Genomic DNA, 21,606 nt, shown 5'->3' on the forward strand with positions numbered 1-21,606 from the left:
CCTGGCAGCATGGTCAGAGTGGAATTTTTAAGATCCCAGTTCCCAGACAGGCAGGAATCTGGAGGTTCCATAACCCTAGCAACAGGACTAGTGTTGTGAGACATTGGCCTCTGTAGGGCAGGAACACAGAACCCCAAAACTGTGGGTGTAAGGAAATTCTGTCCAATTGTATCAGACAGCCCCAATTTGAACAGATTTTGTAAAAGATACTATTAGTTATTTGGCGCTCTTACCCTGCGAGGAAATGTCCTGAAACACACAAATCCACGGAAGAGTTGTTTATTAAGATAGAATAGGAAGAGAGACGTGACAGGCCTTTGGGAAACACACGTGGTCAAGAGAAAGGGCAGAAGAGACCTGTGCAAATGGCACCGGCTTTTTAAAGGGTGGGCCGCACATGTGTACAGGAATAGCATGTGGCTACTCCATGCATGAGCATAGATTACATGGCTGTGCACGCTTTACACAACCATGTGAAGTCATGCAAGATGTTTTAACCCGGAAATGGCTATTCTGAACCTGAAATAACTAGGTGGGAGTGTCTAGGTCCGCCCGGCATGCCCAACTGTGTGGGCATGTTGTGACTTCATATCAGATACCACAGGAGCATTTGGGGATCAGGCTTTGGATGGAAAGCGCCATTTCTCAAGTCTATGTTGGGGACCCAAACCCTAGTACAGTGTGTCCACGGTGGTAGGTCAAAAAATGGGGGGTGTGGGAAATTCCCTTCAACAAAATGTCTTCTGGAGAAGGGTCCCACAGAATAAAGGCCGTCCTCTGCACAGGAAAGGGTCAGGTGGAGCAAAGGCAGCCCTTTGCTCTGGGGTGGGTCGGGGACCTGGTACAGCCATGTCTTTAGCAGAACATCCCGAAAAATGAAGAGGTCCTGGGCCTCCTAGGCAATGACTTGGAAAGGAAACTTACCCAGCCAACAGCCAATCTTAGTCTGGCGGAGAACAGGTGTGGGAGAGAGGGGTGTTTTCCCCCCAAGAGGCCTGGGCCACTGGGGGGAAAATCAGCCCCCCCCCCCTCAGTGGAATCACCAGATGATAAGTTTTTTGGGTTTTTTTTTTTGTTTTTTTGTTGTTGTTGTTGTTTTGTTTTTTTGCACCCTGAAGGCCTCTCCACCAGTGCAGCAATCCAAATAGACCAAATTAGGATAAGGCCCAGTTTAATGGATAAAGTGTTCCTGGGTGATTCCCTGGCCCCACAGAGAGGAGACTGGGATGAGAGAACAGAAGACCCACATGTCTGTTTTCTGGGATGCAGCTTACATACCCTGTGGGAGTGGTCTTGAGCCTTTCTGGGGAGGAGCTGTGTTCGGCAGGCTTTGAAGGGGAGGGTTTAGGGAAAGAGGTTGGGGGGTAGGGGAGTTGAGGTGGACCTTCCACCAAAACAAACACCATGTATTCTAGAGCCACAGAAACACTGTACACCAGGAACTGCTTGATCCCACCTATAAAAGCCACCAGCATGGAGTAGGTGCTAGCCACAGATCCTGCCCTCAGCCTGGAAACAGAGGTCAAGACCCTGGGACAGGGCTCTGTTCCTTAGGGAACACAAACTGAATCTGGTGTCTGTCCTGCCAGTTCCTGGGGCAGGCAGCTCCGGGAAAGGGCTGCACATCAAGTCCCTGGTTTCTGAGGAGCAGAGGCACTTACTTCCCTCAGCTGAGGGAGTTCTCTGTGGAACAGGGCTCTGCTTTGAATACAGGGGAAAGATGCAGCAGGGATCATGGCCTGCCCCCTTTCTCCATGAAGACCAGCATCTGTCACCCTCACCAGTCCTGCTGAAACAGTGTGCTCAGCCCTTAGAACTTGCTGTTATAAGAGAGGCTGGCACAGATCCTCAGTGATTGCTGGGGTGGTTTATCTCTGCCCCTTCCTGGTACAGCTGGAATGGCCTAATGAAAAAGGAAAGCTAGTCTGGGCTGTATTCAGATGAAAGGAGGTCATACTGTTGGAGTAGAAGGTACAGTGCAGAGCTGGGCTGGTCCTGAGGGAAAGTAGGCAGCCATCTGAGCTGGTGGGTTGAGTCCAAAGTACATAATTTCCAGAACTTAGGGCCCAGCCCAGGGCCTCTGAAGATGAGTTTCATTTCTGAGCTCTGTTTGTGTGTGTGTGTGTGTGAGGAGGGGGGGTGTGATATGGGTGACCATTTCCTTAAGTTTCAATTCTCCTGTGGAAAGGGAGGAGCCAGCACTGTTTAAACAAGTCAGAGCCATGACAAGTGTACAGTCCATCACTGAGCAGAGCATAGGAGTGGTGAGTACAGCACAGGATTCTGTGCAGGGCTAGGGGTGCCTCTGGGTTCCTTGTAGATCCTGTAGGGCAATGTGGGACATTTGTCAGTGCTATTAAAATAGGAGGGTCAGTGACAGCACAGGCAGGGCTACTGGGCCAGACATGGGGTCCCACCCAGCTGCTGATTTCAGGGGACAGTCTGAAACAGCCCCACATTTCCAATACCTCTCTGCCAGGAGGTAGCAGGAGAGGGTGGGGTCCCACAGATTTCCAGGGTCTGGGTTAAGGCCTAAATGAAAGGTTTCAGATCCCCTACTTCATGGGCCAGAAGCCCATGGGAAAGCAGACAGAGGTCTCTTGTTAAGGGTGGGAGGAAGCCATGTGACCCAGGGGCAGGCTTTGAAGAGCAGACAGAAGACTCCTTTGGGGACCCTGCTGAAAGGGCTGACAGAGGATCTGTGTAGAGAAGTACATACCCAGGGTCTTCCCAGTCCCAAGACAGGAGATGTCCTGGGTGGTCTGAAGCCCTACCTCTGCTCAGAGTGCAGGGTGTCCCACAGACCTTCCATTTCAAAGGATCAATTGCAGGGGGACATGGAGGGCAGGAACCTGGGAGGAGAAAGGGATCTCTGTGGACACTTTAACACCCAGACAGTCCTGGGAAGTCTTCAGCTGTTATCATATCCGAGTTTTCCTGGACAGACCGGCTAGGGAGTAGTTAGGGGTTTTGACAGTGAAAGGCGATGAATCCTATTCCCATGCTGCTCCTGTTTCCAACCAGGCTCAGAATGTTTTCCTAACAGGACAGAAACCTAGGGGAACCCTGCCAATGGGATCTCTGTCTAAAATAGATTTTAAGGAACATGAGAGCCATTGGCAAATGCCCAGTTCCTATCTTAGAGTGGAAGTGTAGCCAATCACCCCAAAGACAGCACAAATGGGCACAGGTATGCCTGGATAGGAACGCTTAGAGCCCACCACACCTGGTTACTTATATTGACCTGACCCTGAATTTCAGGTGAGGGAGGAGCCTGCACGAAATGTGATGGAGCTGCCCTGATGGTCTTGTGCAATGGGATCTGTAGTGTGAAAGAGTTAGGATGTGGGGACAGAGGAAGCAGGGTGTCCTGCAGCTCCCCTGCAAATTAGGGTTGATCTGGTGCTGGGACCGGCTTGTGCTTGATTGGACTAAGAACTAGATGGGCAGATGCACTCACCTAAGGTTGACAGTGCAGCTGGATGCCCAGGGCACTGAATGAACAGAGGAGGGTGTGATCCTTGAGGTTGCTCTACTCCTGAAATCCACCAAGTCTCAAAGGTGATTCAGGAGAATTGCACATGCTTGTGATTTGCAGACAGAATATCAGGCTTAGATACCAGATAAGGAACGGACTCCCTGTATCCTGTTTTGACAGGTCACTAGTAGTCTTTGGTCATGGGACACAAGCCTGGGGACCAGTGATATCCCTTGATTGTGCAGTGAGACTAGCCAAGACAGCCATGGACCAATAGATAAAGGTCAACCCAAGAGTAAAGGGTATTCTTTCTGGAGCCTGGGACCCCTTGTAATGTGAGGTCTTTCCAAAGCAGGGGAAGGAAATCTGTGTCTGAAGAATGTTCTAGATTAACAACCTCCATGAGTGCATTTAAAATTACTCCCCTTTCATGATCCCCTTCCCACATCAGAAATAAACACCTGCCTCTATGAGGTGAGATGATGGGGTGATGCTGATGGGAATCATAGACCCCTGGGGCACGTAGAGAAGAAATGGAGGTTGTAATACTGTTGTCTCTGGTGTGTGTGAATCTTAACCAAGGTCTGGATAATTAGTTTCCAGACCTTTCCAATTTATAATCCTCATTTCCAACAGAATACCCAACAGGAAGTACAATTAAAAGATGGTTCTCAGTACAGAAGAAATCAGAAGCCCCACTTCAGTCACCTCACCCAGTGACCCATTGCCCAGCGGAGAGACTGACCTAGGAGAGAAAAACCAGGTATGAACCATGTCCATCTGAGGGTTGCTGCTTTTATGTCACATCCCCTGCAGATGGTGGCAGGATGTTGATATGGGTCTACTGTTCCCTTTGCTTGGGCCAAGGTGAGACCAGTGAACCTCCTTGGTCTTTCATGGAATGCCATCTTGTTCTGGGAAAGATGGTATCATTAGGGTCTCGCAGAGTCCTGGTCAGTGCTGTGCTGTCCCCTGCCCATACCATGTCTTAGTCTTCAACTACAATGCCAGGACTCACTAAGACAATATCTCCTGGGATAAGCCACTTAGGGTCCGTTTTCATAGAGCTGTAATCCAGTTTTGCTGGCAAACAAATGTGTTTTCTGAAAGGAAGCCTGTCAGCCTGGTCTCAGCCTGACCCAGTCAGCTGTTTGACCTTGGAGGGTCTTCCTCCCTTCAGCAGTGGGTTTTTCATCTCCAAAGTGGGAATGGCAGCATGGCTGTTGAAAGGAGTCAGTGCAGCTCTTTCTGGTACATAGAACTGTGTGCTTACTCCCTGCTTGAGACATTGGGCCACCTGGCTGCCTGTTTCAGGCTCTCTCCATTGTGTAAGTAAAGCTCAACACTTTTAAATTCAGTATTAACAACAGTGTCATAGGTCACAGGCAATGAGAAGGGCCACTGTCTCTCCATCTCTCTAAATCTCTGTTTGTGTTTCCTTCTTGAAAGGATATAACCCTCAGAGTAAGGGGTAGAAGGAACTCACATACAATGCATCAGTCAGCTCTCCATTGCTGTGACCAAGTTCCTGAAAGAATCAACTTAGAAGGATGAAAGGTTGTCTGGCTCACAGCTTGAGAAATTACATCCCATGCCCACTATGTGCCATTGTTCTAGGTCTGTGATACATAGCATGTTGGAACAAAGCTGGTGTCTAACAACTGGGAAAAAGAAGAGGTAGAGGAAGGGCCAGGATCCAAGTTCATTTCAAAGCCATGCTGCCAATGATCTGTACCCTCCCAGAGGTCCCCAACTCTTCCAATCCCACCACATTCCAAAAACAGCTGGGGACCACACCTTCACCAGGAGGTCTTTGGGGCATATATCAAAACTAAACTTATATACTCTCACACTCACATGCTTTGGGAGCAGCTGGCTCTTTCTGTCCAGGTGACAGGCTATCTATGGTCCCTTAGCACAATTTCTAGGCAGATAGGGACTGAGTTTATGGTTTGGGTACTTTAGGCCCACAGTAGCAGCACAGCCTCCTCTGTATCCTCATGTTATGAGAAGAGACCTAGGGCTGGAGACAGCTGACCAACAGGCACAGGTGTACTCTGTTGGAGAAGCAGGTGAGACTCTTTCACCTTCTAGGAGTACAGTTGTCAGCAACAAAGCCCCAGAGGACCTAGTGCTGGAGTGCTGGGATCAAGGCCTGTGTATAGAGTGCTAATGCAAAATCCTTTCCCTGGGGGAGACAGCACATATGCCCCTCCTTCTAAGGTCCCAAGAACAAAAACCAAGGAGCAATTCCACCAGCATTCACCAGGGAACTAATGAGTTTATTAGGCTTCCTTGCAGAGCAATGGGGAAGGGTTACAGCAGGAATGTGGGTGGCCTTAAAGCATCTACACTGGAAGGTCTGCATCCAGCAGGGACAATGGCTCCCCCAAGGCTGTGTAGAGGTCCCCTCCTCTCACTGCTTCTAGCTCTGCCATAGGCCCAAGGCCATGTGCAATTAGAGCAGAATTACACACAACTGGAAAGAATGTCTGGGTACTCAGGAAGATCAACAGAAGATCTACAAAGCTGAAAAGGGAATGGTTATGTGTCTGTGTGGAAAGTTTTAGCTTAGGCAACAGTACAGGAGCAGCTTGGCGAGAGGCAGGCAAATGATACTGAAAAGCAGGGCTATGATTGCCAAGAGCCTGTGGCAGAGGGACCTGCTAGCAGGAAGAGTGATGAGAGAGAGGTGAGGTGTGGGTGGAGTGTGCTGGCCAAAGTTGTTTCCTTCACGGGTGTTGGGGGTGAGGGGCCAGTGCCTTAGCTTATTGCTCTATTTTATCAACTGTTAATGGATGATACAAGGGCACAAAAACCAGAATGTTGTCAGGACTCAGACCCGCTGCTGGGCACCATAGGCATAGTGAGGTCTCAGACCCAGCCTTCCAGCAGCTGTCCTGGGTGTGCCCGGTGGGGTCAGACCACGTCTGGCTAGGGAGTCTGTGTCAGTGTGGTCTGTGTTAGGCTGATCTGATCCCTAGTGTTAATCTTTTGTCAGATATATACTTTGCAAACATTTGCTACCGGGGTGACACTTTTTTTCCTTTTTGGGAGACCAGCTTTTCAGCTGTGATAACTTTATGAATTCTTGTCTGGATTGTGCCTTTTGGGTCATCTCTAATAAACCAGAACCTAACTCACATTTGTAGATTTTTGCTGTTGTTGCTTTCGAGAATACTTTTTTTGTCTTTTCTATCTAGGTCTATGATGGATCAACAGTTCATTTTTATGATGTGAGGTAGCAATGTAGGTCTTTTCATTTAAATGTAGACAGTAAAATGTCCCAATATGGCTTGGTAAAAAGTCATCTTTTCCCAGACATTGCCTTTGTATCTTATCATTAGTTCCATGTGGTGACTTTCAGGGTAGTATGCTGTGTTCCACAAATGTGCCCTGTTCCATTCTGTGAGAACACCCTCTCGGCTACAACTTTATCACTATTTCAGGACAAGAGGCTTCTACTCTCCTAGTTTGTAGCTCTGTTTTATAGCCATTTTGCCTGTTGGAGCAGAATTTAAGCCATTTATACTTAAGATCCTGCTGTTAGATGAGAACACCTGTTGCTATTTGTTCTTTACGTGAAACATTTTATCTTCCTCCCCTTTTCCTTATATTCTTCCACATTTGGGATCAAATGTCTATATTTTAGGAGTGTATATCATATCCTCTGCTGGCTGCTTCACTTTGTTAGTGTTTGTAGTGTTCACCCTTAATAAACGCAATAAGTCTATCCATGAGGGACAAAATAAAAACCTCCTATGTGGTGTAAATACCTTTCTCTGTCTGGGCGGTGGTGGTGCACACCTTTAATCCCAGCATTCGAGAGGCAGAGCCAGGTGGATCTCTGTGAGTTCGAGGCCAGCCTGGTCTACAGAGCGAGATCCAGGACAGGCACCAAAACTACATGGAGAAACCCTGTCTCAACACCCCCCCCCCCAAAAAAAAAGAACCTTTCTCTGCTATTGGCCTCCATCATGTCTGTCATGGTCTTCCTTACCCATTAATCAGAAACCCCACAATGCATTGCCACTGTTTGTGCTCAGGTATCACTTAAGGATGGTGAAGTCATAAGAAATCTGTGCCCACCACCACTTGTGTTGTCAGAAACATGATATGGATTTAGGATTCCTCACCAGTCACTTTCCCTCTGTACTCAGAATGCCTTTTACAATTCCTGCAGTGTGGATGTACTGGGGATAATTTGTTAAGGTTTCATATCTTGAAAGTCTGGGTTTTGCCATAATTTTCTGTTTCTATTTATAATAAAGCATCTCCTTATTTCCATGAGAACAGCACAGGGGAGTTTCAGAGCAGGACACAGGCTATCTGATTCCTAAACTGTCACAATTCAACCAGGGTGAACTCAACTCTCCAGGGTGATCTTAACTCTCCAAGTCTTAGTTTTCCACTTAAATTATGAGATCTAGGATAAGGGGCACTTGTGTAATTTATTCACTATAGGGATGGGAAAGATATGTGCAAAGTGTTCAGTGACCTATCCAATACTTACCACTAAGCTAAACTCCCATCTCCCTTTCTAATGAAGTTATAATTTAATTAACAGTCCTTAAGAACAGACACTTCCAGCATCAATTGGACCAAGAGGTGAGTAATTGTTCTCCCAGCTGGACATGCCAGTCTCTAGGCCCTAGACCCCAAGGCACACCCCATGCCCCTCCACCCCCACCCATCACAGTCCCAGTAGCAAGCCTGCAGGCAAGGCTCCTGCAGGCAGGCCTTTCCACCACTCCCAACATTGGACCCTGTAATCTACAAGTCTCACTTCATCCCCCAAACCCACCCCACCACCATGACCTATGGGGCTTCCTGAGATACAGACACTGCCTGCATTGATTGGACCAAAAGCATCCCTGAAACAAGGATAGTGTCATGTATCAATTACCTGGAGAGTGGCTCCCAGAGGCAGAGGCATCATCTGCACCAATAGGATGAAGAGCGGCCCCTGGAGGAAAAGATTGGAGTAGACTCCATTGCATGCATATATTCAACAACTTGTAAATTCAAGACTTGTAAATTCAAGACTTGTAAATTGAAATAGAGACAACAAAGGAAACACAAACAGAGGGAATTCTAGAAATGGAAAATCTGGATAAATGAACAAGAACTACAGATACAAGTATAATCAACAGAATGGAAGAGAAGGAAGAGAGAATTAAAGGAAATAGATTCATCTTTCAAAGAAAATATTAAAGCCAACAAAGTCATAACACAAGAAGTCTAGGAAATTTGGGACACCATAAAAAGACCAAACCTAAGAATAATAGGAATAAAAGAAGGAGAATACCAGCTCAAATGCACAGAAAATACATTAAACAAAATCATAGAAGAAAACTCTCAAAACCTAAAGAAGGAAATGCCTATGAAGATACAAGAAGCTTACAGAATACCAAATAGACCGGACCCCTCCAAAACATTCACTTAACCACATAATAATCAAACCACTAAACATACAGGATAAAGAAAGCATATTAAGAGCTGCAAAGGAAAAGGACCAAGTAATATATGAAGGCCTACTCATCAGAATAACATCCAACTTCTCAATGGAGACTCTGAAAGCCAGAAGGTCCTGGACAGACAGTATGCAGACACTAAGAGACCTTGGATACCAGACCAGACTACTATACCTAGGAAAACTTTCAATCACCATAGACAGAGAAAACAAGATATTCCATGAAAAAAAAAAAAAAAAAACAGATTTAAACAATACCTATCCACAAATCCAGCCCTACAGAAATCACTAGAAGGAAAACTCCAACCTAAGGAAGTTAGAGACACCCATGAAAACACAAGCAATAGATAATTGTACACCAGCAAATCCCAAAGAAGGGAAACACACACACACACACACACACACACACACACAAACACCAAAAAATAACAGGAATTAACAATCACTGGCCATTAATATCCCTTAATATCAATGGATTCAATTTGCTTCTAAAAAGGCATAAGCTAAAAGAATGGATATGAAAACAGGATCCATCCTTCTGCTACATACAAGAGATATACCTCAACTTCAAAGACAGATACCACCTAAAATTAAAAAGATGAGAAAAGACTTTCCAATCAAAAGGATTTAAGGAACAAGCTGGTTAGCTATCCTAATATCTAACAAAAGTGGTGTAAAACTAAAATTAATCAAAAGGGATGAAGAAGGGTATTACATATTCATCACAGAAAAAAATCATCAAAATGAAGTCTCATTTCTGAACATTTATTCCCCAAATACAAGGGTACCCACATATATAAAAGAAACATTACTAAAGCTTAAATCACACATCAAACCCCACACACTAATAGAGAGAGACTTTAACACACCATCCTTAGCAATGGACAGGTCTTCCAGACAGAAACTTAACAGAGAAATAAGGGAACTAACAGATGTTATGACTCAAATGAGCTTAACAGACATTTACAGAACATTCCATCCAAACACAAAGCAGTGTACCTTCTTCTAAGCACCACATGAAACCTTCTCTAAAATAGACCACACACTGGGTCACAAAATCTCAACAGATACAAAAACAAAAACAAACAAACAAACAAAACAAAAAACCTGTATGTTATCAGATCACTATGGTTTAAAGTTAGAATTCAACAACAACACAAATTACAGAAAGCCTGTAAACTCATGGAAACTGAATAATGCTTGACTGAATCACCACCACTGGGTTGAGAAAGAAGGAAGGAAAGAAAGAAAGAAAGAAAGAAAGAAAGAAAGAAAGAAAGAAAGAAAGAAAGAAAGAAAGAAAGAAAGAGAGAGAAAGAAAGAAAGAGAGAGAAAGTGAGGAAGGAAGGAAGGAAGGAAGGGAAAGAAAGAAAGAAAGAAAGAAAGAAAGAAAGAAAGAAAGAAAGAAAGAAAGAAATTAAAGACTTCCTAGAATTCAATGATAATTAATGTACAACATACCTAAACTTATGGGACACTATAAAAGTAGTACTAAGAGAAAAATTCATAGCACTAAATGCCTACATAAAAAGTTTCAAGAATTCTAACACTAGCAATTTAGCATCACACCTGAAAACTCTAGAGCAAAAAGAAGCAAACTCACCTAGGAGAAACAGACACCAGGAAATAATCAAATTGAGGACTGCAATCAATAAAATAGAAACAAAGAGAACAATATAAAGAATCAATGAAACAAAGAGTTGGTTCTTTGAGAAAATCATCAAGATAGACAAACCCTTATCAAACCAACAAAAAGGCAGAGAGAATACCCAAATAACAAAATCAGAAACAAAAAGGGGGACATAACAACAGACAATGAGGAAATCCAGAGAATCAGCAGATCATCCTTCAAAAACCTTTACTCCACAAAATTGGAAAAATCTAAAAGAAATGGACAACTTTCTGGATAGGTATTGCATACCCAAATTAAGACAAGACCAGATAAACAATTTAAATAGACCTATAACTCATAAGGAAATAGAAACAGTCATTAAAAGTCTCCCAACCAAAAAAAGCCCAGGGTCAGATAGTTTCAGTGCAGAATTCTACCAGAATTTCAAAAAAGAGCTAATACCAATACTCTTCAAATTGTTCCACACAATAGAAACAGAAAGAACATTGCCAAACTCCTTTTATGAGGCTACAGTTACCATGAAACTCAAACCACACAAAGATAAATAAAGAAAGAGAATTACAGATCAATCTCCCTCATGAAAACATTAATGCAAAAATACTCAATAAAATACTGGCAAACTGAGTCCAAGAACACATCAAAAATATCATCCAACATGATCAAGTAGGTTTCATCCTAGAGGTGCAGGGATGGTTCAACATACATAGAAAATCTGTCAATGTAATCTACCATATGAATAAACTGAAAGAAAAAAAAAAACCAACATAATCATCTCATTAGATGCTGAAAAAGCCTTTGACAAAATCCAACACCCCTTCATGATAAAGCTTCTAGAGAATTCAGGAATACAAGAAACATACCTAAACATAATAAAGGCAATTTACACCAAGCCAACAGCCTACATCTAATTAAATGGAAAGAAACTCAAAGTGATTCCACTAAATTGAACAAGACAAGGCTGTCCACTCTCTCCATATCTATTAAATATAGTCCTTGAAGTTCTAGCTAGAGCAATAAGACAACAAAAGGAGATCAAAGATAGATACAAATTGGAAAGGAAGAAGTCAAACTTTCGATATTTGCAGATAATATGATAGTGTACATAAGTGACCAAAAAAAATGCTACCATGGAACTCCTACAGCTGATACACACCTTAAGTAATGTGGCAGGATATAAGATTAACTCAAAACCATCAGTAGCCCTCCTATATAAAAATGATAAATGGGCCAAGAAAGAAATCAGAGGAACATCATCCTTTATAACAGCCACAAATAATATAAAATACCTTGGGATAATTTTAACCAAACAAATGAAAGACCTGTATGACAAAAACTTTAAGTCTTTGAAGAAAGAAATTGAAGAACATATCAGAAAATGGAAAGATCGCCCATGCTCATAGAGAGGTAGGATAAACATAATAAAAAATGGCAATCTTAACAAAAGCAATCTACAGATTCAATGCAATCACCATCAAAAACTCAACACAATTCTTCACAGACCTCAAAAGAACAATACTCAACTTTATATGGAAAAAACAAAAACCCAGGATAGCTAAAACAATCCTATACAATAAAGTAACTTCTGGAGGCATCACCCATCCCTGACCTCAAGCTTTACTATAGAGCTATAGTAATAAACACAGCTTGGTATTGGCATAAAAACAGACATGTGGACCAATGGAATCAAATTAAAGACCCTGACATTAATCCACACACCCATGACAAAGAAGCCCAAACTGTCCAATAAAAAAAAGAAAGCATCTTCAACCAATGGAGCTGGCATAACTGGATATCAACATGTAGGAAGACTGGAAATAGATCCTTATCTATCGCCATGCACAAAACTCGAGCCCAAGTGGATCAAAGATCTCAACATAAATTCAGTTACATTAACCTGAAGAGAAAGTAGGAAGTAGCCTTGAACACGTTGGCACAATCAATAAAAGGGGCCTCCTGAAACTGAAAAGTTTTCACACGGCAAAGGACACAGTAAATAAGTCAAAACAAAAGCCTAAAGATGGGAAATGATTTTCACCAACCCCACATCTGACTAAGGGCTGACCTTCAGAATATATGTAGATCTCAAGAAGCTAGACATCAAAATAACAAACAATCCAGTTGGGCAGTGAGAAGAGGGATGGGAGGGAGAACAGTTGTTGGTATATAAAATGAATTTTAAAAATTTAAAAATAATATAAAATAAAAATACATAAGTAAATAAATAAACAAACTTCCCTGCTTCTTGTAGCGTGGGAGGTAAAGGCCACATTGCTGGCCAAAGATATACTAGTTCCCAGACATCAAAGTGTTCACTGCCAGTTCTCCATGGTGATGTAGCTTCAAACTTGCCTTCATTTCAAAAAGGATAGAAGTCTACGTTCGTGGCATTTTTGTCAACAATACAAACACTTTTCAAAATGGAGATGTAACCCAATTGTCAAGATGTTTTGTCAAATGCCACACCACTGTCTTCATACTTCCATTCTTTCTGATAAGAAATTGGCTGTCAAGCTTGTGTTTATCCCTCTGTATGTAAGGTGTCATATTCTGACTACTTCTAATGCCTCCTGCTTATAACTAGTTTTGAATCATTTGATTCAAATGGGCCTTGATGTCATTTCTTTTGTGTATCCTGCACCTGAAGTTTGTTGACTGATGTCAACCTTTGGGCTATGGTGTCATTAAGGAGGCAGGAAGGTGGTAAAGAGGCAGTAGGTAGTAAGGAGAAAATGGACTAGGGTGATGAGTGTAAGCTTCCCACACATGTCACAGTGAAAACAGAGGCTGTGGTTAAAAGAGAGATTAAGAATTAAAAGGATGGTGTCTAAAGATTGTGGAATATTAGTGGGAGGGCTTGGAGTTAGCTATGAGGTAAACATGCCAAACAGGAAGAGGAGCAGGGCTCCAGTGACACAGGCCAGCAGGCTCACAGGAAGCCCTTGAGAACATATATATGTAGGGCATGATTTACTTTCTTGTATTCTGGCTTCTAATGAGGCCAATTGTAGCAGATTAAATTGTACATAAGGATGGCTTCTAACAAGAAGCTTGTTCTTGGGAGACCATCTCTGACCACCCCACAGAGAAGTGAAATATGAGGTGACCAAGAAAGACTGCAGTAACATCTTGATGGCAGTGATAGAGTTCTCTGCTGTAGTAAAGCTGCAAGCTGACCAATGTCAGAAGAAAGAGATTTCACCATAATAAACACAATTATAACACCTGCAAGGTGTGTGTGTGTGTGTGTGTGTGTGTGTGTGTGTGTGTGTGTGTGTGTGTCAGAGACTGGTAATAAAACTAGAAAAAAAACTCAATAGCTAGGGAATTGTCAGGATCAAAGCTGGAGTCAGAAATGGATAGAATGGGGCTTCAACTACTTCTTACTAGGCAGGCAGTGTGTAAACAGTGAATGATCATCTCCCTGGTTGGACATGCATAGTGTTTGGTCTGCCATTGACTCAGCTCATAACAGTCCAGAGAATTAATGTTCAATCTCCACAGAGATTACTTCAGCCTTTGTCCAGTTTTTGCCATGGCCCTATAAAAACTGTGAACAAGGGAAATTGAATGGCTTTACTTCCTCCTTGGAAACCCATGTCACTTCTCTTCTCTAGCAACAGTGAACCTGTGGTCACCTTTGCAGGTCCAGCTATGATAATCAGGAGTATGTGACATCCAGGAGTGTGTGCAATCTTAGGTTCACAGGCCATACACAACAACACTGTATCCTGCCATTTTGATCGATACAAAACTCAATATTTGTTTTATTTCCTCTAATTTACACATTTCTCACTCTTGGGGATTCTAAAAACATGTATATTGTCCGTGAACCAGCAGTCTTTGCAGGGGCACTTCCATGGAGCATAACCTCACTCTTGCTTTGCCCTCATCTAGGAGTCCCTGAACAACCTCTGCAGGCAGTATGAGGAGAAGGTGCGGCCCTGCATTGACCTCATCGACTCCCTGCGGGCCCTGGGTGTGGAGCAGGACCTGGCCCTGCCTGCCATTGCAGTCATTGGGGACCAGAGCTCAGGGAAGAGCTCTGTGCTGGAAGCCCTGTCAGGAGTGGCCCTCCCCAGAGGCAGTGGTGAGAGTTCATGCTTATTGCCTTGCTAGGCTGTGGACCTGGGGCTCAAGATAGAAACAGATCCCTCCCAGTTTGGGCACACAGCAGAATGAAGGTCAAGTGGTCTTCCTCCTTGACTGTGGGCAGCCTTTCCCCTGAGCAGGCCTGCAGGTTCTTCCTGCTCTCACAAGGGCCCCAGTCTCAGTGGTTAGGGCTCCACCCATGCAGCTTCTCAAGCCTTCCTTCAGCCTAAGTTAGCTCCTTTCACCTCTGTATCCAACAGTCACTGTAGGTGCTGGAGCTGAGGCTATGTGCTGGGGGTTGGGGACAGCTTTAGTCCATTGCACTGTCCATTGTCCATTTCAAGAGTCACTTGACACCTGCAGCTTGCAGATGCTATGACTAAGTGGGTCAGGTCCCTAGTTCCTTTCTTTGTGGTGGCCATTCCCTTTGAAGAAGAGACTGGTGTCCAGGTTAGTGCTGCTGCTTAAACTCCATGGTTGGGGTTGTCGTTGATAGGTCAGAGCCAACTTGGTCCAGGGACCCAGGTGAAAATCCTTGGATAAGGCAGGAGTTGGAGATCACAACAGGGGGTGTGATGAAGCGACTTGAGGGACAGTCACCAGGATTGTGGGCGCTAGTGGGAGATGTCTGGTACATTAAAGGTTCCAACAAAGTCCCCACAGAGATGAGGGTGCCACACTAGGAGGAAGCAGCCTAAAGTGGTTGGTGGCTTTTACCCCAAATGGATAAATATGACTTGGGTTCCTATTCCAAGAATATAGGCCTGAGGTGATACTAGACAGGCAACATTAGAGTGAGGCCAGATTTCCCATTCCCAGAGTCTCTGCAGATGAGTATGTGAAAGTGTGTTAATCTAATGCCAGATCCTGGGTTGTGTTCACCAGAGCACTGGGCTAACATGGACCTCAATCTCCTAGGCATTGTAACCAAATTCCCTGTGGTGCTAAATTGAAGAAGCTGGAGCAGGGAGAGGAATGGAGAGGCAAGGTCACCTATGATGGCGTCGAAGTGGAACTCTCTGATCCCTCACAGGTGGAAGATGCCATCAACAACGGTTGGTGTCCTGTTGTCCCTTATCTTCTGACTGCCTGGAGTCAGAGGAGAAGTCTTGAGTTATTCTGTCAGGACCTTGTTCCTGCACAGAAAAGGAAACCCCTTCAAACCTGCTGCCACCTGGACCCCAGGACAGAAGAGGCTTTGCATTTCTTTGGGTGGCTGTGGCATAGTACTGGCAGAATGCCTTACAGGAGGACATACTTTCTCTCCTGGATTCAGAGGGTTTTTGTCTATGGTCACCTTTTCCTATGATCCTGGAAGGAACATTTTTGTGACAGGAACAAGTGGTGACAAAGAGGAAGCAGAGTACCACAGGAAAGGACCAGAAATAAGACATATGGACCTGCTCCCCAACCCTTCCTCTAACCTGCTTCCACCTCCCCAAGTGTCTATAAGCTCAAAATATGACCAGTTGGGGACCAGCCAAAGTTTCTATACAGGAACCCCTGGGGTGACTGCATAGCCAAGGTGTGCTTTCCCAGAGTTCCCTGGAATAGATCCCCTCCATCTGCCCTCTAGTCTCCCCATCCCACCCCACCAAGTTTGATCACACTTTCTTTTTCCTCTTCTTTAGGTCAGAACTTCATTGCTGGGTTAAAGTTGGAGATCAGTGATAAGCTCATTAGCCTGGATGTCAGCTCCCCAAATGTCCCAGACATGACCTTGATTGATCTGCCTGGGATCACCAGGGTAGATGTGGGCAATCAATCTGCAGACATTGGACACCAGGTAAGACTCTAGACTTCACTCAGAGCTACAACTGGGATGCAAGGGGCACTGAAGTATGACCAGGGTTATGTCTAAGAGAAACCTTGAGGAGGTGGGAGTGAGACTGGATGGCCAGGATTCACTACAGAGGGTTGCAGTCCATGAAAGACAGGGCCTGAAGCAAGTGTATGGTCCACAGCCATATCACTCTCAATCCTGTTTCCATAACTATAAGTCACCATTTCATTTCTTACAGATCAAGAGACTCATCAAGACATACATCCAAAACAGGAGACCATCAACCTGGTGGTAGTCCCCAGTAATGTGGACATTACCACCACAGAGGCACTGAAGCATGGCTCAGGAGGTGGCCCTGAAGGGGACAGGACCATAGGTGAGGAGAGTGGGTGATAACCAGTGGTGTGGGTATACCAATGTGGACACATGCCCTGGATCCAGATGGACTAAGTTCAGTGAACACTCAGGATCCCACTGAGGTGGGAAGAAGTGACCCCTTCTTCTAATCTCCCCAGTAGGAAAGGCATGAGGAGTCAGAGGTGGGCAAGCATGGGGAGGAAATCGTATTTGCTGAGACTCGATGTCATGGGAGCCATGGTAAGGTCCACAGTGTGTGAGGATGAAACAGTTGTCTCTCCGTGGAGGCCATGGAGAGGTGCTAGGAAGGAGCCTGCAACTGATCTATGGATTTGTTGTTTTCACAACGCCACCTACACATGTCTCTGTGGGGGCTTCCACCCTGCATAGTTTCTACTTCATCTAAGGATTGGATCCTGGTGGCCCAGTGAGAACTACACTTCCTGCTATTTGGTGGTTTCTCTGATTTAAGGTCTGTCCTGCAGGGATCTTGACCAAGCCTGATCTTGTGGACAGAGGAACTGAAGACAAGGTCATTGATGTGGTGCAGAACCTGGTGTACCACCTGAAGAAGGGCTACATGATAGTCAAGTGTAGGGGTCAGCAGGACATCCAGGAAAAACTGAGCCTAACTGAGGCCCTTGAGAAGGAGCAAGCCTTCTTCAAGGAGCACCCTCACTTCAGGTACCTCTGCATACTGTGCCATGCAGTGAAAATTGCTGGTCAAGAACAGACCTGACATGAGTGGTGTGTGTGCCTGAGGATGATTGCACCTTCAAGCCACTGTAAAATTTTCCTGAAGGAAAGCAAATGCACAAGGTAGTCCTTAAAGAGTAATAAGTAGTAAATAAAGAGGAAGGGACTTGCCAAAAGACCACAATCAAGTGGTGTGGTGTCACAAGTAGAACAGAGCAGAGGAAAAGTAGGAGACCCAGAAACTCACCATGCCTTTGATATGGCATAAAACAACACTCAGCCATGCTAGGAGTCCACTTTAGCAGTCCACGACATTAACAACTGCTCAGCCTGAAGAAATCTATACCAGCCTCTTGCTCAACACATCACAGCAAAACAAATGTCAGACAGCAATTCACATAAGAGATGATATCTGAGCTTCCAAACACATTGCTGAGAATGTCTTAAATCCCACCAAGACCTACTACAAGAGCATTCTCTTTGAAAATGCTGTCCTCATCTTAGTGAGAACTCTTTGATTTCTTTCCATTTAGTATGCTCTTGACTATAGGGTTTTTTTGTGTATAGCTGTTATTAGGTTGAGGCAAGTTCCCTCCATCCCTAACTTCCCCATTTTTCGTCATGAAGAAACACTGGATTTTGTCAAAGGCTTTTTCTGTGTCCAATTAGATGATGATGTGATTTATCCATGAATACATTGTGTGATGATAGCATGAATTGATTTACATATGTAGAGCCATCCCTACATCTTTGGAATGACACCAACTTGGTTGTGATGAATAACATTGTTTGTATGCATATAAGTTTTGCCAGTATTTATTGAAAAAATGTGCCTATTTCTTCACAAGGGAGATTGGTCTATAATTTTTTTGTTTGTTTTTCTTTATCTGGTTTTGTTATCAGGTAATACTGGCTTCATAGAGAAGAGTTTGGAAGCTGTCCTTCATTTTCTATTTCAGGAAAATTAGAGCAGTGCTGGTGTGAATTTCTTTAAAGTCTGGTAGAATGCTGCAGTGAATCAATCTGGTCCTGGGCTTTCATACTTTGGATGAGTTTTTATTACTGTTAATCTCTTTCCTTGTCATGGATCTATCTAAACTGTTTATTTCATCTTGATTTAATTTGTTATGCTGTATATTTAAGATTTCATCCATGTCTTTTAGGCATTTCAGTTTCATGGAATACAGGTCTTTAAAGTCTGTCCTTCTGAGTGTCTATGCTCACTCCACTTGGATCTATTGCAATCTCTCCCCTAGCTTTCTTTCTCTCTCTCTCTCTCTCTCTCTCTCTCTCTCTCTCTCTCTCTCTCTCTCTTTCGTTCTGTTTTTTGAGACTGGGTTTCTCTCTGTATCCCAGGATGTTATGAAACTTTGTAGACCAGACTGGCCTAGAAATCAGAATTCCATCTGTCTTCTCATCCCAAATTCTGGGATTGACAGCATATGCTGCAGAAACACATAAAATTCTTGAAACTTTTTAATTTCCATATTTCTTCCTAATGACAATCACCATTCAGTAGTGTGCTCTTTGGTGTCCTTAAGTCTGTGAACTGTCTATAGGTTTTTTTGCTACTGATATATTGCTTAATTCTGTTGTGGTCAGATAGAATGCAGGATGTTATTTAAATTGTCCTGTGTCTGTTGAGACTTGATTTATGTTCTAATGGGTGATGCATTTTGGAGAAAGCTCCATGGTCTGCTGAGAAGAATACGTGTATGTGTATGTGTATGTGTATATGTGTATGTGTATGTGGTATGTGTATGTGTATGTGTATGTGTATTCTTTAGTGTGTAGGTAGAATGTTCTATAAATGTCTGTTAGGTCCACTTGATTTCTTTTTTCTTTTCCTTTTTGTCTGCCTGCCTGTCTCTGCCTGTCTGTTTGTTTGAAAAAAATGTCTCTCTACTAATCTCTGCCTGTCCTGGAACTCACTATGTATAGCAAGCTGTCCTCAAACTCACTGAGTTCTGCCTTCCTCTGTGTGGAATTAAAGGCATGCATCACTAGGCCAACTCCATTTGATTTCTGACATCATTTATCAGCTATGTTTCTCTGCTCAGATGTTGTCCCACAACTACTGGTATGAGTTGGGTATTGAAGTCAAACCCTATGTGTGTGTGTTAGTCAATCTGTGATTTCACATTTAACAGCATTTTAAATGAAATGGTTTGTTCTGTGTTTAGCATCTATATGTGTAAGATTGCTTACCTCTTTGGTAAGAATAAAGTATCCCCACTTATCTCTTTTGACAGTTTTGTGTTGAAGTCACATTATCAGAAATTAGAATATCTAACCTTCTTGTATCCTAGATTCATTTGTTTTGCACCCTTACCCTGAGGTCACATCTATCACTGATAGTAAGCTGTATTTTCTGGAGGCAGGCAAAAAGATAGGTTCCTATTTTCAGATCCATCTCCAGTCTCTCTTTATTGGGGACTTAATATTCAGAGTTATTATTGACAGATATATGCTAATTCCTGTCAACTGCTCTTTGTTTGTTTTGTTTTGTTTTTGATTTGTATGTTGGAGACAGGGTTTCACCATGTAGTTCTGGCTGTCCCTAGATCCACTATGTAGGCCAGGCTGGCCCCCAATTCACAGGAGATCCCTGCACTACCCACTCTTGGCTTTGTCATTTATTTTGTGGTAAACTTTGACCTCTTTTTGATAGACTCTTGTAGTATTGCCTATTTATTCCCTGTGACTTCTTAGCTACATTTATCCTTTCTTCAGAGCCCTGTATTTCTTCCAGGGTCCACTGTAAAGCTGAATTAGGAGTCATAAATTCTCTATATCTGTCTTTATTATGGAAGTTTTTTTTTTTTATATCAATTTTAATAAGATAGCTTTGCTGGATATAATAGTCTTGTTTAACAGTTATGAACTTTCAGAACTTGGAATGCATCTCTCCGGCTCTTCTGGCTTTAAAAGTTTCCTTGTGTGCATGCCTTTTAATCCCACTACTTGGGAGGCAGAGGTAGGTGGGATCTTTATGAGCTGAAAGCCAGCCTAGTTTACATAGTGTGTTCCAAAATGGTGTGGTCTATGTAAAGAGACTCTGGCTCAAAACAAAACAAACAAAACAAAACAAACTTTCCATTGTTTCTATTCTATCCACCATTTTGGTTTGTTTAAATAAACTGACCAGTGGTAGAAATTGGAGCCCCAATAAGAGTAAGCTGTCACTCACAGGCAAGAATAATTCTTAACACCCAATGACTTGTATCCTAAGACATAACAGTATATTGTCTGAACACAGATATTGGCAGCATAAGAATAGTGTGGCTTTATGGCTTTAAGAGTCCATGGCTAAAATCGTTTTCTTGGACCAGAGAGTGTCACACCATATGCAAATACATGTCAATGCCTTTGTATAAAGACCTGAATCTATATGTATTTGTGTTTTCTTGTGTATTATATATGGTGTGTGTATGTACTGATATGTATAGCCTATTTAGACAGGTATGTTTACTTGAATATATTATACATGTAAGTGTGTTTACTCACATCAAATATGGAAGGATGTGTTATATACTTGCATTTGTTATATATAGATAGTGTGTACATATGTACCACACGTGGAATGACATATTGTGCTATGATAACATATTAGTGGTTGTTTACATATGTTTTTGTGAAGAATAGGTTTTATTGTGGTTACTAAAACACTGAGGAGGATCATTGCAGGCCATTGTAGAACTAACCTACCTGGTTCCCCTGTATTCTTCTACAAAATCATCTCTGAGTACTCCATGAGTACCAATCTCAAGGTACCCATTCATTGAAAGTACCCAGACTGTTCCAGGCCTCCCAACAACAGGATGCCAGACTTGTGTTCTGGCCAAGTTTTAATGAGTCCTCTCTCTTGTTCCCTCAGTGTTCTTCTGGAGGATGGGAAGGCCACAGTGCCTCTTTTGGCAGAGAGACTGACCTCAGAGCTCATCTCACACATCTGTGTAAGCCTGGGTGGCTGTGTCTTCATAAAGCTGAAATGGGATTGGCTGGGACCTGGGCACGTAAACTGGTCAAGATCTCTTTGCTCAGACATGTGGTTTTGGGAATTTGCAACACCAGCATTAGAAGGATTTTGCTGGTTG

The 21,606-nt window shown here is 43.3% G+C and overlaps 1 protein-coding gene across 1 annotated transcript in view; it reads left to right on the forward strand.

Annotated features, from left to right (window-relative positions):
• LOC118593998 (interferon-induced GTP-binding protein Mx2-like) overlaps positions 1 to 21,606 on the forward strand; it is a 59,083-nt gene that overhangs the window by 2,484 nt on the left and 34,993 nt on the right. The window contains 9 exon segments of the mRNA XM_036203703.1: positions 4,115 to 4,241; positions 14,479 to 14,671; positions 15,592 to 15,615; positions 15,618 to 15,728; positions 16,305 to 16,459; positions 16,695 to 16,719; positions 16,722 to 16,832; positions 17,299 to 17,497; positions 21,387 to 21,465. Coding sequence (XP_036059596.1) covers positions 4,143 to 4,241; positions 14,479 to 14,671; positions 15,592 to 15,615; positions 15,618 to 15,728; positions 16,305 to 16,459; positions 16,695 to 16,719; positions 16,722 to 16,832; positions 17,299 to 17,497; positions 21,387 to 21,465 — 996 coding nt within the window. The 5' untranslated portion in view covers positions 4,115 to 4,142.

Source organism: Onychomys torridus, chromosome 12 (assembly GCF_903995425.1).
Source record: "Onychomys torridus chromosome 12, mOncTor1.1, whole genome shotgun sequence".
Taxonomy (NCBI): domain Eukaryota; kingdom Metazoa; phylum Chordata; class Mammalia; order Rodentia; family Cricetidae; genus Onychomys; species Onychomys torridus.